The following is an 18,839-nucleotide window of genomic DNA, read 5'->3' on the forward strand; positions in this document are numbered from 1 at the left end:
TATCTATCCTTTTCCCCTTAACAGGTCCTTGCAGACAGATGTGTGTGGTCAAGGTAAATCGCGTAGCGAGTAATAGTTTGGGATTTTTGAATAAGGAACCATCCCATAACTCTCACTGCAGCCCCATTCCCTCCCCTTCTTCACCAGTGAAAAATGACCTAAAGGCAGAGATGGTCACTCATATTGACCCTCAACACCTCTCAGGGTCAGGGGTCACAAGCAGGACTCCCAAAGGACTCAGACAATGGCCTGAGGCTACCCAGATGCATCAGGGAATTAATGAGCCAATGTGTTGCTCTCCTGAACAACAAGACCTCTTACCTTCTCAGGACTGCTCTATCAGGTTCCCTCCCCTGGAGGCCAACAAACTCAGTTCATCTTCCCACACAACAAGCACTTCTGCTGAGACCGAGATGAGCTTGTGTCCCCCTGACTGTGAAGCTCAGACATCTAGTTCCTCATGTAGAGAAGACACTTTAAGCCGAACACCAAACGCTGACAGTAGCGTGGACACGGGTGCTGAAAATAACACAAACAACATTGCTAAAGCCGAGAAAATAGACACAGTTGATGATACAAAACATATCAATCCACACACCACTACAGAACTTTATGATCTCAAAACTGAGCCAGCAGAGGGGGGTAGTTTCACATCATGTGGCTCATTCTCCCTTTCAGGATACAATTGTAGTTTGGAAAAAAACAGCACTGAGGAAAATCTTTTCCCTCCTTTGCTACAGAGGAATGCAGTGGATATGCCACAACTCACTCCAGAGACAGCAGATAAGGTTGGAATCTGCCCTTTGCCACCTGTACTGATCCAAGAGATGCCCTCCCTCACCCCGGCTGTTGATGGGCTAACCAACGTCCCAAAAGCTAGATCGTGCAGTCACCAGGTTGCACCTGTACTTCAGCGGGAGACGCCAACCAGCTCTCTGTCCTTACATGGAGCCAAACAGGAAGAGAGAGAACATGACTTAATGATGTCAAAAGAACCTCTTACTGTAGAACATGCCAACAAGTGGCATTTAAATTCTCCATATAATTGTGATTGGGCAGCAGTGTCTGGTTTAGAAGGAAACACGGCTCATTTAACTACCAATACTATGCACAAAATAACATCTGGTGGTGTCCATGAAATGCTAATAATGCCAGGAATTGCTGCAGAAAAGGATCATACAAAGCTGGAAAATATGACTACTGGACAGACTGATGCTTCCCATTGCCAGCTAGTTCATAGCACTGCACCTCAAACACAGCAGCAATACAGCTTAGCAGAGTTAACGAGTAAAGATTATAAGGACCCAGCTCAAAGAGACAGTGCATTTAGTCTGAGCAGATGTGGCTCTGTTTTAACTGGTACCTCAAACAACAATCCCCCAACCCCTTCCTCTCCATTATGCACTCAAAGTGGCAGTCACTCAGCATTACAACTCCACCACCACACTACATACTCCCCTTCGCATTGTACTTCTGAGAACCCATACATGGAGCTCAAACCTTTTTCCAGCAGCATCTGGAAAAACTTCAATTCCCAGGGTCCTGCAGTACTTATCCAGAGTCTGCACCCAGAACTCCCTTCTGACTTTACCCATGACCCCCTACCTTACACCATGTGGACTGAACCTCAGTGCAAAGAAGTCACAGACCTGGAGGACCCAGAACAAGACCTCCGTGAGTCAGAGAACCAGGAGGAGGAAGGTGGGCCTCTCACTTGGGCCCAGCTCGAGCCCACCTCGCTTGTTTCAGTCAGTGCTGTTGAGCCCCTGGGGCTTTGTGGAGATTATGAGCTCCACAGAGGGGAAGCAGATGGGTCTGAAGCCCTTTCCTTGTGCAGGGAGCTGGGAAGACAAAGGGAGGCAGAGAGTCTACACTCAGATGCTGCTGTTTCACCTTTTGGGATGGGAGGAGGAGAACAGGATGGGGTGTCTGATATGGAAGAAGGGGGATCTGATGGTGAAGAGGCTGAGCAGCAAAGTAGTGCCAAGGGAGAAAGCAGCAGTGACTCATCTGATGAGGAGGAGGAGGAAGAGGAAGAAGAAGAGGAGCAAAATGATACGAGTAACTGCGAGTGTGATGAATCGGGCCTGGAACCTGGGGAGGTTTGTGCCGTGAGTGCTCTTTTACACAAGATCATACACATTCAGTCTTATGCTCAATTTTTATAAGTAGAGATAGTTTGCACTCTAATGCCTTTTAATAATACGTGTTCATGCCAGTACCCTGCCCTGTCAGTGAAGAAGACCACTAAGAGCTGGCGTCACCCACTCAGAAAACCTACTGCAAGGGCTGTACCCACTGCTGTCAAACAACAGACTGCCAGTGATGATGGTGGGCACACACACACACACGCACACAGTTCATTGGTATCACAAAGGTTTAGCCTTAAAAAGACGCCAACATTCACACAGTGACACATGCTGTGAGCCAAAAGCCATGCTCATTTTAATAAAAACCCAGGGACATTTCCTGTTGTGGTTGGTGCTGCGTAGTGGTTGACACCAGGCCAGAAGCCATGATCCGTTGACTTCTGCTGGTTGCGTTGCAGTGAACCAGAATACAGTTGCCATAACTTGCCAATTTTCAGCATACTTAAAAAGCATGGCATTTTCTTTGTTAAAAGGTAGTTTAGCTAGCAAGAAAATAAGCTCAGGAGAAATAGAATTTACTTTGTTGAAAATCCTGAAACTTTTACTGTAAATAGTAAGTAATATCAGATAACATTTGTGTTCTCCCACAGCATAGCGTTTTATAACCATTGAACCATTCCACTCTGCGGTTCCTTCTTCCCGTCCTCATTTTTCACATTTTATGTCCCCCCCAAATGATTCGTCTGACGTCAATGCACACATAAACCAAACAGATTTAACTCTCAGGCCTACCACAGTAAAATGACCTAGTGATAGATACTCTATTTGTTTTCATGGTTTTAACAGGGTGGGTGATGGGGCTCTCAATTAACTACTACTAATGCACATATACACACACAGTCACGTTCATTAGCTCCATGGTTGTGAAAAAGGATGAATAATTCAGAAGGTATTTTAGTTGTTTATCCCTGAGTTTGAAATGACCACAAATGACCATGGCTGTGAGAAGCCTATTTTATGGTGATGAGAGCTCTTAAACATTTGAGTAATTGTATAAACAGGCTTCTATTCATTGAACATGTTTTACATGTCACAGGAGGAAATTGTCACCACTGTGGATGGATTAGATCTGATTTCACAGCAAGTTTATTAATACTGCTGAAGTCAGATGTGAGAATGATGCATACTATATTTTTGACATTCAGGGCACACAATGGCTTCAGATTCAGAACAGGCCTAATTAACCATCTACCAGACAGGAGATATGTGCTCTGTATTGCATGAATCCAACCAGTTGCAGTAAATAGATAAGTGATTGCAAGATTGTAAGGTTTTGTTTTGTCTCCACTTAGAGCCCCCTGAAGCAAGCCTGGCAGAGGAGGAGGGGCAGGAAATGGAGGCGTGGGCGAAGCCCCTCATCTACCTATGGCAGAACAGGAAGAGCTGCTTCACAGCAGAGAGGGAGTACAATGCTCATGCTGCCACCATGCAGCCGTACTGTGCTGTGTGCACACTCTTCATGCCCTATTATCAGGTAAGTTAGTGCCCATATGTATTTCAGACTCGAGCATAAACACCCATTAAGATATGATTTTATCCCCTAGCCACCGAGCTGAAGATGGAGGAATCAATACTAGCAGATCACAGACAGTTATGACTTTCACTCCTTAGCCCCACAGGATGTATTTCTCCCAGCGAGGTGGGGTCTTTTCAGTTTTACCTGCGCTGGTCAGTGACTCTAAACCCATCCAAAGCACATATGTCTGTTTTTTTAGTGGTGATTCTGTCTTTGCTGGTCTACCTTTTTGTTATAGCCAAACTGATTTGATGTGCAGAGAGATGTGTATAACACTGTTGATGATACCAGGCCCTTTCTTATTGTGAAAGCTTAACCTCGAAAAGAGACATTTAAGTAGTGTGCAACTGTCTGTGTAAATAATTAAGTTACAGCTAAATAATTACCGGTGACTAACAATACTATTATTGAAAATAATACTAAGCCTGCTGGTGATGAACATCACGTGGTTTTCCTGCAGCTTATCATTGCCTTATAAAAGAACCACCTGCTATAATTTTCCACTGGCTAAAATGCCACCCAGAATGACAACTCTAATTATGAAGGAGAAGGGGAAATCATTTATTACCCACCTCCCTCTGTAATATTAAGGCATTCTTAAGAAGAACATAAAATCACACACATTATTTTGTTAGGCTGAAGACAAAGCAGAGGACAATACACCTATCGTAGCTAAGGATACCTCCAAATCGTCATCTCCAATGGAGGGCCCCACACATCCCTGTAGAGGTCTGAAAAGGACCAGGCCCCTGGTCCCAGAGATCTGCTTTTCTTTCCGGGAGCAGAACTACCCCCCAACTCCCACAAACCCTCTGCTGCAGGAAGATGGCACCTCCCCTCTGCTCTACTGCCAGGGCTGTTGCCTGCAAGTTCATGCAAGTACGTATGCACAAGGAAAGGTGTGTGTGTGTGTGTGTGTGTGTGTGGTGAATCCTAAGGTTGATACTGGTGTTTTAAGTATAGTTTCTAAATGTTATAGCATATATTTACCTACCTCACAAAGCCACATTGTATGTTTCTGCATTTTGTGCTTTTTTGTTTTTTAATGTCATTGTGAGAAGGTCAGTGGGTTTGAGTCTTGACTCCGTCTCAATGTTCCACCCCCTCTCTGTTTCTCTTTCTCCCCCTCTCTTTGTGGTTTGGAGTATTTTATTTCCCTCGTCAGCCGAATGAGGGTGAATCCTTGTTTTCACCACACATACTTCCTGGCCAAAAGCCCCAAGCCAGTGCAACAAGGCCTCACACATACTTTTAAAAACCCCTGGAGCATTTCTGTTCCTCTGGACACAGACACTGTACATTATCTCAATCCCCCATTCACACACGTTCACAGCCAATCCAGTCTATCCCAATCCATACACATTTTGCCAATATCTTAAGCTTTCAGCCGGTCTTCTACACACACACACACACACACACACACACACACACACACACACACACACTTATTGAAAGTCTCACACTGTCACAAATCCTCAGCTTTAAAATGACATTGCTTCTCCCAGTCAGTTTCAATCATACTTTTCTGCCAGTTGTTGATTCCACCTCAGTTTTGACTCGGGAGGGTCTAGGTGTTATGTATATACTGTGTGTGTGCTTAACTGCTATACACTGTAAGTACAAGGTAGGTACACATGCATTTACTTGCTTTGTATGAGTGTTAAGGTACAGTAGGGTGGGAGTAGGAGCTGAAGTGTATGTCATTTGACACTGATGAAAAAGCCACAAGTTTGGTTTTGAGAACCAACAATAAGTGCAAGTTGATGCTGCTTTCCCCCAGTACGGTTATTCGAACTCGGGAAAGGAAAGAAAAGTGAGCTTTAGATTTTATGTTTGGTTTGGTGATTGATAGTGGGGGAAAAGAACGGAGACATACACACATATACCGACTTTAAGTGTTTCTTACAAATAACAATTCCCCCCAGCTTATGTGTTTAAAACATCTATGAATGGATTTTAACCAGCTGTCAGCTTTGAAAAGAATCACATTTGTCTTACTTTCTGTTGGAGGCCACCAGCATTTTTATTTTCATGAAACATTTCTGCTATGCTGCCACACCAAGGACACGAACTTAAACTAAACAAAACAATATTTACTCCAAGCACTGGATCATACTACTGTGTATGTTTTGTGGTGTCTGTCAGCCATGTCATCTGGGTTACAAAGAGCTAGCTGCATGAGTGTCTGAAACAAAAGCTGGCTGTCGCACAGAGTGCTATTTGATACACAGATGAATACACAAACAGATGCATTTATAAACAGACGCATAGATCAAACCCTTGCTCCTATGTTGTCTGTATCTCTTGCTCAACCACAACCGTTCCCTTACACACACAGACACATACCATAGAGCTCTCCATTTCCACTTACTCTGCATTTCTGCATTAACAACACCATCTTTTCGTTGAAAATCTGTGGAAACAATGTGGACGTGGCATTTTATTCTGTTCTTTGTAACCGATTATAGACGTACCATTTGCTGTCATGTCCGCTGTTTTCTGTGAATGGTGTGTTGAAACCATGCCACCAGGTTAAAGTGGTTTAGCAGTATTTGAGTGAGTGTGAAGATTGAAATGTTTACATAGTTGTATCTTTGCCCCTAATTTTCAGTAATCACTTCCTCCTTTAGGTTGCTACGGTGTTGCCACAGATGATGTCAGCGAACAGTGGTCGTGCGATCGCTGTACGGAAGGAAGCTTTACAGCAGTAAGACGATTTTTCTCCTTGTATGATGTCACTTTTGCTTTAGTCTCGCATTGCCAGACCTATCTCCACAGCGCTGTGTCAGCGCTCGAGTAAAGTCTGGCTACAATGCTTATCTATTCTGGGGGGGGATAGCGGAAGGGGAGGGACAGATGTCAGGCTTTATCCCAGCACTGTACATCCGGTAAGATGGACTACTTTTTTTGACAATGGTGTTTTAGATTGAGTGTAATTATATGCACATTACTTGTAGGTGCAAGGCTATTGGAAAACAGCACTGATAAAAAGAGCAACACTTGCATAATGACTCTGAACTACAAATTTGTTTAGAAGGACAACGTTTTGATCCTAGTTGAAGATCCAATTGGAAATCTCGTCCTTCTAAATAAATTTGTGGTTTGGAGTCAACAACGACAATCTTAACAAATGTAAGCATGGGTAAGGATATTGGTGAGTGTAAGAAAAAATATCTTCTTACTCACTTGTCTCTTTATGTTTTCTCAGGAATGCTGTCTCTGTAACCTCAGAGGTGGAGCTCTGAAGAAAACCCAAAACGACAAGTGAGACAGGCTTTTGTTCTGTGATTAACTCTGCATACTCATCTCTGATCTCCAGAGCTCAGACAAATAAATTGTCTGTGCGTCTTAATCATCATAATGTATTCATTTGTTTTTGTGTGTGTGTGTTTATATAGATGGGCCCACGTGATGTGTGCAGTGGCACTACCAGAGGCAAGGTTTAGCGATGAAGCCAAGAGAAGTCTCATCGACACCAGTAGGATCCCCATGCAGCGATATAAATTGGTGAGTAGACGCACGTGCGCACACACACACACACACACACACACACACACACACACACACACACACACACACACACACACACACACACACACACACACACACACACACACACACTCTGATGCAGTGCTGGAATTCCCCAGGTCCTTGATGACTGGCTAGGTCTAATTAATGAAGTGTTCACAGTTCTAATTAACAATGTGAGACGAACATGCCCGCAATCAAAGCTAGATAATTAACCACTGGTGGGTGAGGGTGGGGTGTTTGTGTATGTAGGGCTTTCTGTGTGTGGGTGTTTGTCTCTGTGTGTGTGGTGTGCGTTTAATGAGGGAGCTAGAGTGTGTCTCAGCAGACCTGACATGTTGCCACTATAGTTAGCGCTCTGCTGCAGGCACCATGATAGCTCAGCTGAAAGCGCAGTGTTGTTACATCCTAACGCAAGATGAATGCAATCAGGATTGTAAATGAAAACTTTTTAAAGATGCCTATATGATTGCTTAGGGCACAGATTGGGACTCCCTAAAACACAATTTGCATTAGTATCAGATTACTATCCAAAGCTTGAAATAACAGTGACATTAAGACATAATTAATATACAGTATTTGTTGTATTTGATCATCAAGGTATTGGAAATATAATCTTAGTTGTCAGCCTATTTTTGGCCACCAAGCTAAAACTGTTTTAGAGAGGTGTTGATTCAACTTTATGGTCATTTTGGAGGACGCAGTTTGTGGTGCTTTTCAACTGTATTACAACAACTGTATTACATTATACTGAAAGGTCTTTCTAGTAACCCTCATTGACAGGGGGCGCCGTGGTGGCCTAGGGGTAAAACCTTGAACCCCAACGTCCCCGGTTTGTGTTTGGTCGAGGATCTTTGTTGCATGTCGTCCCCTCCTTTCTCATTCTCATTTCCTGTTATCGCTCTACTTTCAACTATCAAAGGAATAAAAAAATCCCAACCTTTTTATTGAAACAAATTGAGTGGACAATAATTCTTATCAATATTAGGAACACCTCCAAGTATAAAGCAATACTATCGAGTGGAATTTAGCAAGGTGTCCCTCATAAACTGGCAACTGAGTTTATAGAGGCTTCAACGTTGTACTACCAATGTCATACTCCACCATAATGGAACCAAGCAATCGTGGTTCCTACATGAGTGCCTTCCCGAAAATAGTTGAAGGGATACTACTGCACAGACACTGAATGGGACACTAACTTTGTGGACATGGGGACATTACCCACAGCACAGGGTATTTTTTTATAGGGATATGGTTCATATCGGCTCAGACCACATTGAAATTAAGCTAATTTGGGTATGAAAGCACAGACCACAAAGTGTCAGTATTCATATCTATGGGCCAAAATCTGAACAAAATGAAAATTGTAGTCCAGACTGGAAAGGGCGGGACTCATAAAAAGCCTGTGACATTAGCCTGATGATGGCCAAAATGTTTCAGATCTTGTAATGATCCCAATCTGTTTTTTGAGGAAACTGTGCTTCCTTCCTTTAGCTGTTAGATGCAGTTAGGTTTGTCACAGTGCCAATCTTAGTTTGACACCACAGATTATTACACTGTCTCGCATTGCAGCTGAAAGCACTTCCTTTGATAAATAAGTTCGTACAGTTTCTTCCCTTTGGAAGATGTATCTGATCTGAAGATATTGCTAAGATGGCAGCCTTCATGATGACAGAAAATCTTCACTTTCTGTTGCCAATTTTTCACTAATTAACATGCTGATGCAAGCACTTTTTGGATGAAAGCATGCTTCAGTTGATCATAAAACAGATGGGCCTCTTTTAAACAAACTATATATATACTAAATTTAGGTAAAACTGTTTAAAAAAACATACAGAATGCTTGAATAAATAAGCCTTTTCACACATACTGTAGTATGATTTTATTTTTTTAACAGATTTGATCTTAATTGATATTTACATTGAGTCAGATTATGGATGGTATACTGTTCTCCTTTGTCCACTTCATCATTTGTGTGTTTGCTCCTTGAGCCACGTGTTTATATTGGACCCACTGCCCCCTCAGCAGGCCAGTACATTTATAATTTACCATCACACGCACACAGGCGCACACACATACACATACATTATTTACTGTGGGAATGTTCTTAACGCATGGCTCAACACAGGAACCCAAATACAACCTAGAGAAGGCACAGGCATGGGGAAAAGTTGGTTAGGTTCACACATACACAAACTCACACATAAATGTGTTAACATAGTTTTATGTTTGTTGTAATATCACGCAAACAGTTTTTTTCCCACCAATAAATGTACATAAATACTCATTCTCTCACACACACACACACACACACACACACACACACAGGGTGTGTTGCATGCCAGTCAGAATGAATCTTGTCATGCTAGGTGGATGAGACAGGCCAGTTCATCTGCTGTCCACAATGGAGAAAATATGGAAAAAGGCTTTATTAAATGTAGGCCAAGTTAGTCACCAAGAAAAGCACTAAGTAAAAGTCCCTAGGTCCAGAAATAGAGGAGGTGTGAAGCAATAGATGCTCCCGTAATAAAAAATGGGATAAAGGTACCCATTTTCATCACCCATTTTAAATTAAGTATTGCCGTTTTAGGTTTAAAGAGGAAGTCTCTGCGAGTCTCTCAGTACACAATACCTCCTGATCCTCAACTGATATCTGAATTAAGTAGGCTAAGCTGGTAATTGTAAAGGCAAAGCCAGCCAGCCCCGCCATAGAGGTTAAATGTAATTAATGCTGCCTAGGTAAAGTAATTAGATCAGCTATTGATTTTTCAAAGAAATGAACAAAGGACACTTATTTCAGAGGCTTAGCTGATAAGGACAGAGACTTTAAGAAAAGTTTTGTATTGGCACAGCATCACCTTCTTCTTTTTTTAGATTATTTTTTTTTTTTTTTCATTTATTTTCACAGGACAGATGAAGACATGAAAGGGGAGAGAGAGAGGGGGGGGAATGACATGCAGCAAAAGGCCGCAGGTTTGAGTTGAACCCGCGGCCACTGCGTCGAGGAGTAATCCTCTATGTGTGCGCCTGCTCTACCAACTGAGCTAACCCGGCCACAGCATCACCTTCTTATCCACCTATCAAATGCTCTCCTCTCCTTCCTGGGGCAATGACTGTTTTCCATTATGTGTACCAGGGAATTAAAACATCTTATGGTCCTTTTTAAAATCGTTATATCTCCATACTCCCACACATGCTGTTTAGACACATCATGTTCTTCCATGGATATGATAAGATAGTGATACAGTTTGACAGTTTACATGTCATCAGACTCTTTTTATAGGCTAGACTTCATATTTACAAACCAGGTAATTCCCACTTGCGCTCACTTACTGCTGAGGCATATCCTCTAAGGAGTTTGTCTATATATAGGCATATTATCTGCCAATATGTATGGATATTTCAGTATGGATTCCCAGGAATTAGATTAATGAATAAATTACCTTCAAAGAGATGTGAAAAGGTACCACAAGAGAGAGGAAGGCAAGGCAGGGAAGCGAAACAAAAAAGAGCGTAGATGGATGTTTTATTAGGAGCAGAGTGGAGTGAAATGGAGTGAGATGGGAGGGATGTGATATGGGTGAAAGAGGAATGGGGAGTGAGTAGGGTTATAATGGGAGGATGTCGTCATTCTTTCCCTTTAGTGGGAGAGCCGAGGATTTGTGGGAGAGCGGGAGAGGGGAGATGCCACAGTAGAGGAAATAGACTTGATGGGCTGTTTGGTGCAGAAAACCGAGGGATCGCCTTAAAAATTTAGGTGCGAGTGTGTTTGTGCATGGATGCATGGCAGTGTTTGTGCGTAGGGTGTGTATGTGTATTATGCCCTTCATTGTGCAGTTGTGTACCCTTCACAGACCTCAAATGGGGGAAAAAGAAATACCTCAACATAGAAGTTGCAGCACTGGTTTGTTGTAGAAACCTCAAATAATGTTAATAATAACATAAGATAAATAATAATTGGTCTTATTTGAGCGTTTCCTTGTATCGTAGCGGTGAAACATGTTTCTGTTGACGGTTACAACTGGGGTCTCTCTCCCTCTCCCTTATTCTCTCGTATCTGTTTTGTTTACACCACCGTATCCAATAACAGTGCATTGAACAGATTTTACAGATATGTTTATTTGGAGCACATCATTGTTTTAAATGATGGTAGAGGTTCATGGCACAACTGAGCAATGATTCACTTAGCTGCCTGTTGTCTTTAATTTGCTGCCGTTTTTGTTGAGCCCGTATTCAAAGTCTCTCAAGTGGAAATACAGATTTTAAATTACTCTTTTTTTCCAACCCGAATAAGCTCAGGTTTTCTCCAATGCAATAAAGGCACTCAAAGACAGTTGGTTTAATGTAGATTGCAATGGAAAGTGACAGGACAGATTGGAAGGAAGGAGAAGATGGACAGAAGGTCTCATGCTCACTTTGAGTGTTGAGTTTTGTTAAGCTAAATTTGACTTCCTCAATCTGCCCTAAATGTCTGTAAACAACAAAGCTGTGTCCAACTTGTTAATATATTCTACATACCTGCATGAACTTGTGCTGCATTTTACATACTATACAATTCACTGTGTAGAATGTATTATTCATCATTTACATATAAACTCAAGTTACTCTTTTTTATCAAAACTTATCGAAAAACTTTAATTGGAATTGTCCAACAAGGACTGCCTGTTTTCCTGGTTTGGTGTCCATCATATTGTGTAGAAAATGTCCTCTGACCAGGTTGCTGGTACGGGACTGGCAAGATGCAAAAAAAAAAAAAAGAACCTACGGGTGAGGCGGGTAATATCCTATATTTTTCTCATTGTCCACAAATACCATGAAAAGACCAAAACCAATGATTAATTGATCACATTAACCAGAACAACAAAGATATCGCTATCCTCTGTGCCATAATCCTCCATCGTTGTACAGAAACTATTAGAAACGCATAAGTAAGTCACAATGTTGAACTGAGTGACATGTTTCTTCATTATGTGGAACATGGGCACTGTAGTTTGTTTTATTTAATCCCACGTACCTGCCCTGCTGCTGTAAAATATTCACAGCTGGAAATAGTCCCCAACAAATGCACTATTTACTCCTGTTTGTGTAACGTTGGGTGTAAACTACAGTGCCCAGCTGTTTAAGGAAATTATTTTGCTTTTTTTTGGAAAATTAACTATATATTTGTGACCTGTTAGTATGGATTTGGGGCTGAGTGCTTGTTTGACCTTTTAAAAAAAGAGAGAATAAAGCCAGCCTTGTCCTTTTTCAAGAATTTGGATGCAGCTAGCTTTCATCAGGCAGTGTTTCGTGTTGACAGTTTGCTCTGGTCTGTGTTTACAGAAGTGCATCTATTGTCGTAAGCGCTGTTCGGGGAAGCGGCAGGCAGGTGCATGTATCCAGTGCTCATGTGGCCGGTGTCCCACCTCCTTTCATGTGACCTGTGCCCATGCTGCTGGTGTAATCATGGAGCCTGATGATTGGCCATATGTCGTGTCAATCACCTGCCATAGACATCAATCACGGAGTTCGTCAGCTGTAAGTTATAGGACAGGTGTTTCCTAGAGCTGTTATGAAGCAGGTTTTGCTAAGTTAGAATGGACATGGCAATGTGATTGCACTGAGACAACTACCAAACCTTTATGTATTCCGTAAAAGATTATTAAACAGGGATAATTGGTTCTAGTGTAGACACCTGATGATTGGTGTTACTCCCATGCAGTGCAGTAGAAGTGGGCAAGTGAATGTTGGTCACATTTTTCCAAATAAATGTAAGTAGAGTTAAAGGTGCAGTGATGGCTTAGTGTAGTAATATTAATGGAATTTATTTAGAAAATATATGATGATATAAAATGTATTACTTCATTGTTCATGCTTGGAATGCAGGAAAACTTACTGACTCAAAATTATCTGCTTTAAACAAAACGCATTTTCTCACTTACCTTTGGTGGTATCTAGCCATGCAAATAGTGGCTATCTCTTCAGGAGAAAGAAGTTGTAAGGAAAACTGTCCACATGGAGGTCTGAGTAACCTGTTTCTGAAAGGACATGTTGCTGTTGAATTTTCTTTTATGCCGTTTTTCAAAGCTGCATTGGGGTGGTGGCACATGGACAAATAAAACCCAAACTATCTGCATGGCTAGATGCCACTTTATACAAGTAAAACATGTATTTTTATTTTTAAAGTTTTAGTTTGAAGTGATACTGTATTGACTGTCAGACAGTAGTCTAATTGCTGTTCTCTGTCTAACCTAGAAGCAGCGAGCGTGCCAAGCGTCCATCTCACTGGGCCAGACTGTGATCTCCAAACACAAGAACCTGCGCTACTACAGCTCAAAGGTCACCCAGATCACCTCCCAGATGTTCTACGAGGTCATGTTCGATGACGGCTCCTTCTCAAACGATACCTACCCTGAGGATATAGTGGTGAGAATATGTTTAATTAGAGACACGCTCAAGAGGTCACCTCCCTGCTGTACGAGGTCATATCAGATATTAAAACCTGCTCATTTGAAAGGAGCTTCCTTTTTTTCAAGGAGGATTATTGGTGCTCAAAAGGTCATTGCAGTGGCCGGTTAGCTCAGTTGGTAGAGCGGGTGTGATGGTTTTCCTGCATGTCTTCCCCCCCTCTCCCTCCCCTTTCATATCTCAGCTTTCCTATCCAATAAAGGCAGAAGTGTAGCCTAGAAATCTAGACGCACCCTAGCAAATGTAATTTGCAGCCAGGGTCAGTCTAGCAACTCTCCGTTGGCTTGTGAGCTGGAAAAACCAAATTCTGGTCAGGCCAATCACATCGTGTATAGAGTCGGTGGGCGGGCTCAACATAAGGACTGCAGAGTTACGACGGTTCCGCATGAATTCCTTGCTATTTGAAAACAAAGAAGATGGCTGCTGCTGCTGCTGGCGAACAGCGGTCTTTTGAATCGGCTTTGGCCGCGACTCTGGAAGACTTGGAGTTAAGCATTGAAGTTATTCTTAAAAAAGGAAGATGTATTCGGAGTTTTGCCGACCAGATACAGCAAAAGTTTAATCTATCAACTAGCGTTGCTCTGGTTGGCTATGAGTGCAGAGGAAATTTGAAAGACAACCGTTTATCAATGGTGAAAAAAAAATAAAAAGCTCATTGCATGAGGCATTACATATAAGCTTGTTTAAATATATTACTGTAAGATGTGCACCTGCAAAACCAATGTGATCAAGAGTCATTTCAAATTATCTCCTCCACTATAAACCTTTCTCCAATTTAAAATGAAACAACATGGATTTTTGAAAAGGCCATGGCCATCATGGGGCTGCTGGGTTGTCATGGCGGTGCGCGGTCATGGAAGGCTTGTATCATGCGGACGCGCCGACAGTTTTGTTGTCATTACTTAGAATTCCTCATGGGGGCGGCAGAAACTACGCACTATAGCTTTAACTACCTAAAACTAAAAAGAGCTCTTTTCAACATTAAACCATTTACTTTGGCTTTTCATTTTGACACACACTCTTGCACAGACCAACCATTATTCTCTTGTATCTTTAGAGCAGAGACTGTATGAACTTGGGTCCTCCTGAAGTGGGGGAAGCTGTTCAAGTGAAGTGGCCTGATGGGCTGTTCTACGGTGCCAAATACCTGGGATCCAATGTATCCTACATGTATCAGGTACAGACACACATGTACTGCACTAAAGATGTACACAATCATGACAAATGGTAAACATATGAGAGAGACAAAGACATATTGACCAGGTTTCACAGATTTAATCGCCTTTCTGTGAATGTTGAAATGTTAAATTGTAAACTCAGTCGTGGGTCAAAGCGAGACAGCAGTAAACTTGTTGAACTCCCTCAACATCAGAATCATCGTGACTCGTCTGACGTTATCAAGGTCCCCAGGTCCATGTATAGAGAGGTGGAGAGAGAGAAAAAGAGGACACAGAGATTGAGGGAGGTGCTGAAGTCATGGCGTCATGGCGAGGAGGAGTGGAGATGAGATGGAAGATGATTGGTCAATGAAAAGATAGGATAGGAAGCAAAAGCTATGCAGACACAGAGTGGAAGCAGATAAGTAGAGAAAAGAGAGATGGAGAGAGCGAAAAGAGGAGGATGAGAAGAAGGTGACAATCTGCATTATTCAAACTCACTGAAATATTCACCAAGCCAAGTCATGCGGCTTCCACTTAAAAGCTTTATTTAGTTGAGCTGGGCGTCAACCATTAGTTATGCACAAATGCACCTGTGACGCACACACTCAGTTTAAGATGGGTCAGATTTTTAGAAAAAAAAGCTGAAAAGGAACTTTCCATCGTTAAGGTGTGTTTAGGTATGAAATAGTTTCAGGCTGTGATTTACTTCAAGATCTACGTACACAGTGATCTACACAAACTTGAATTTCTTGAGCAGAAAATATTTTGTGAGCAGAGGTAACATTAAAAGGCTTTTTTATCAATCACACTGCATAGTCAGATCTGTTTGTTTCATCATTTACACCAGAGAAATGCTGATGCGTTGAAAGCTGTTTCTTTGTAATTTATGATGACATAAATTCTGGTTTCAAGATTACTTTCTTTGATGATAGAGACCTGATACATACTATTATAATAGGCAATGTTGTATTTGAACTATCACCACAAAGATCACTGCATTACCTTTGACTGATATTCATATCTAGCATATTTTAGGAGATTAACTGCAAATATATAGATTAAATTTGTTTGAAAAGTGGAAATTCTACCCTTATGTTTGTGTGTACATGAGTGAAAAAGAGGCAAATTCTAAAATCACTTTGGATAAATCCACTCCATTCATTTGAAACTGTAACTAACTGCTAAATATTTTCATGTCATCTCAGGTGGAGTTTGAGGACGGGTCTCAGGTGCTGGCAAAAAGAGAAGATGTCTATACTTTAGATGAAGACCTGCCTATAAAGGTGAAACGTAGACTTGTAAGTATTAGACTTACTGGGCAACACAAACTGTTAACCATAAGTTTGATAGTTAAATAACATGAAAGTTAAAAAAAAAATGTGCTTGCCATCTGGAAAACTTTTTTGTTTACTCATTTTTTCATGTCTTGTTTTTCTAGTCCACGGCCTCAAGCATGCGTTTCCAGGACGCCTTCTTCACCACGCAGGGGGAGAGGAAACGGCAGAGAACACCCAATTCACGCTTCCAGAAAGACTATGTGGCCCTGCCAGGCCTCCGTACAAATACCAAAAGCACATGGGAGCAACGCAGCCACAAAGGGAAATGAAGTCATGGTGAAGGATCAATGACAAATGAATGCACTGAATTACCAGTTGATGTAGAGGGGAGGATGTTTGTGTGTCTGTGAGTGTATGTGCGAGTATGCTTGTGTGTAAGTGTTTTGGATCTACTTCCATCTCAACTGTTGCCCTCACAACTTTCCTGCGAAAAGTTCAGAGGAATCATGTGAGGGAATGGGTGATTTGGGTTAGATGGATGGTAACTTGCGTGTGCTTGTACATTATACATCAGTGATGGGTGATTGTGACAGGCTGGAGAAGAATTGGACAGCTGGACTCTTATAGAATGGGTTAACAGAGGGTATTGTTGCCTCAGTTGCCTAGTGCTTTCACATCCGTCAGGGAAAATAAACGTGACTTACATTTGTCACATCACCCTTTTTTGAAATAAATGACAAACTTTTTTCTTTGTACATGAAAAATTCAAAGGTGAGATTTTTCTAAATAGCTTGTCTATGGTAGCTTTTTTGGGGTCTGTTATTTCCAGTTTTGATTTTGAATATTTATGCACTTTGCTTGTAGTATTTTCCTCATGTCTTACTGTTTCTCCCTGCATGTTAAACATCGTCTCCTAACTGCTCCTGCTGGAGTCCAATGACACTACAATGGCTTCCTTCCTGCATGTTTTTCCATCCATATGGACAAAAATCTACTGAATTAAAAGAATTGACATGTTAACCCCTTTATAAGGTGAAAAATTCAGAAAGGAAGCCATTCCTTTGTGTTGAATTCTGTGCACAATTAATGTGAAATGCTACTGTTGCTCTGTTGAATGAAACATTGTTGAAATTATTTAAAATTTGTATTTATTTTTGGCTTGCTATAGTTAAAGTATTGCTAACTGCTGTAAGGAAAACAATAAAAACTTATGTTTTTTTTATTAAATTGTCAAGTTATTTCAAGTAATTTAGTTGGTAAGAATGGAAAAGATGGTTTATGTGACTCTTGGGATACATTAAATTTAGGTAATTTTATTCTAAAATTGGAACAATTTGAATAACTGATTTAACATTTCTATATAAGGTCCTTTTTGTATAGCGGTTTTAAATTCCACGTTTTCTAAAAGATATGAGTATGAATGTACAATCTGAAGGAAAGTCCATAGAATCAAAAACTTCAAATACTTAGGAACTGCTAAGTTAAAAGATTTTTTTTAAGGTTGGTGAACATGTCCATTATTATACAGATAGTGTTCAATGACTAACAATTAACTGCCTGACCAGCATTTACTCACACTGAAGGATATGGAGCAGAGTGTTCCCAGCAGATCCTGAGGAGCCTGGCTGGAACAGGCAGGAAGTGAAATCCAGGAGGTATCTTAAATGGCATGGCGAGGCTGCAAAAAGTGTTGTACTTCCATAGAAACCGATAAAGACGCAAAAACAAACCGTGTATAAACTCCAGGACTTTCAAGTGGTGTCTCATGAGCATGTCCTTTATGTACAATCATGCTGCCCCTAGTGGTGGAAAGTAACTAAGTACATATACTCAAGTACTGTACTTAAATACAATTTGTAGGTATGTTACTGCACTATTATTCAGTGGCAAATATTGTACTTTTTACTCAACATTTTTTTTTTTACCAATTTAGGATAACTGCTGAGTAAAACAATGTTTTAACATCCATTCTTGTTCTTGGCAAAGTCTGCCTGTATGCACAACAATGTAACATTTCCAATTGGATGTTTTTTTTCCAACAATAAATTGGTGAAGACTAAAGGCCCATTCCCATGTCTCGGCATATGTTGAGTTTTTGCTCCCCAAACCATTTACTTAGATTTTTTATATCTTACAATTTAAACAATGACATACTGACTGGTGTGGCATTCCTGCAGCCAAAGAAGAGCGTAGTTATTGACTTACCTCTACAGTGCAGGTGCAGCAACTCTGGACTCATAGGTCAGCTCAAAACTTAAGCTATAGCTTAATGTGTTTTTAATATAAATGCTAGAATAGTAATTGAAACCAAATAATATCGTGAATTAAAATGAGAAAATGTCTTTTTGTCTTTTTATATTAGTATATGTAGTATATGTCTTTTGGGTTAACAGGAGGCTAGAAAGAGCTGCATTTCTTTGTCCTGCTATGTTTATATATCTTATCACACTCAAGTTAAAATGGTTTGTTTCTCATGGACTTTGTAATTTAGGTAAATAAAACCCTTTATTAGCACTGTGTCTGTGGTTCCTCAACAATGCCAAGATTGATTGATTCTAGAGCTTCACCAACAAAGGGATGCCTTTCCTGTGTACGTGGTACTACATATGTTGCTGCATTGACACAGGATCATGATAAGAAGAAAATGTGCCCAGAAAGTCAAATTTAGAAGCTTAGACTGAGCCTTTTTAGAGCATCCTACACAGTTTAATCAAGGAAATGTTGAAGTGGTGAGAACTGAGCTGATGACACAGCTCGTGGC

The 18,839-nt window shown here is 41.1% G+C and overlaps 1 protein-coding gene across 12 annotated transcripts in view; it reads left to right on the forward strand.

Moving 5' to 3' along the window:
- The window catches only part of kdm4c (lysine (K)-specific demethylase 4C), a 28,622-nt gene extending 11,322 nt beyond the window's left edge, over nucleotides 1-17,300 (forward strand). For 2 of the 12 annotated variants that reach the window (XM_031285970.2, XM_031285968.2), the window contains exons 11-22: nucleotides 25-2,111; nucleotides 2,220-2,331; nucleotides 3,443-3,624; nucleotides 4,302-4,545; nucleotides 6,297-6,373; nucleotides 6,875-6,930; nucleotides 7,065-7,173; nucleotides 12,517-12,711; nucleotides 13,429-13,599; nucleotides 14,699-14,818; nucleotides 16,007-16,099; nucleotides 16,240-17,300. In XM_031285970.2, coding sequence (XP_031141830.1) covers nucleotides 25-2,111; nucleotides 2,220-2,331; nucleotides 3,443-3,624; nucleotides 4,302-4,545; nucleotides 6,297-6,373; nucleotides 6,875-6,930; nucleotides 7,065-7,173; nucleotides 12,517-12,711; nucleotides 13,429-13,599; nucleotides 14,699-14,818; nucleotides 16,007-16,099; nucleotides 16,240-16,407 — 3,614 coding nt within the window. In that variant the 3' untranslated portion in view covers nucleotides 16,408-17,300. The remainder of the gene's footprint in view (nucleotides 1-24; nucleotides 2,112-2,219; nucleotides 2,332-3,442; nucleotides 3,625-4,301; nucleotides 4,546-6,296; nucleotides 6,374-6,874; nucleotides 6,931-7,064; nucleotides 7,174-12,516; nucleotides 12,712-13,428; nucleotides 13,600-14,698; nucleotides 14,819-16,006; nucleotides 16,100-16,239) is intronic. The other 10 variants (XM_031285972.2, XM_031285971.2, XM_031285969.2 and 7 more) reach the window with 10 other exon arrangements.
- Nucleotides 17,301-18,839: the final 1,539 nt, after the last annotated feature.

Source organism: Sander lucioperca, chromosome 4, assembly GCF_008315115.2.
Source record: "Sander lucioperca isolate FBNREF2018 chromosome 4, SLUC_FBN_1.2, whole genome shotgun sequence".
Lineage (NCBI taxonomy): Eukaryota > Metazoa > Chordata > Actinopteri > Perciformes > Percidae > Sander > Sander lucioperca.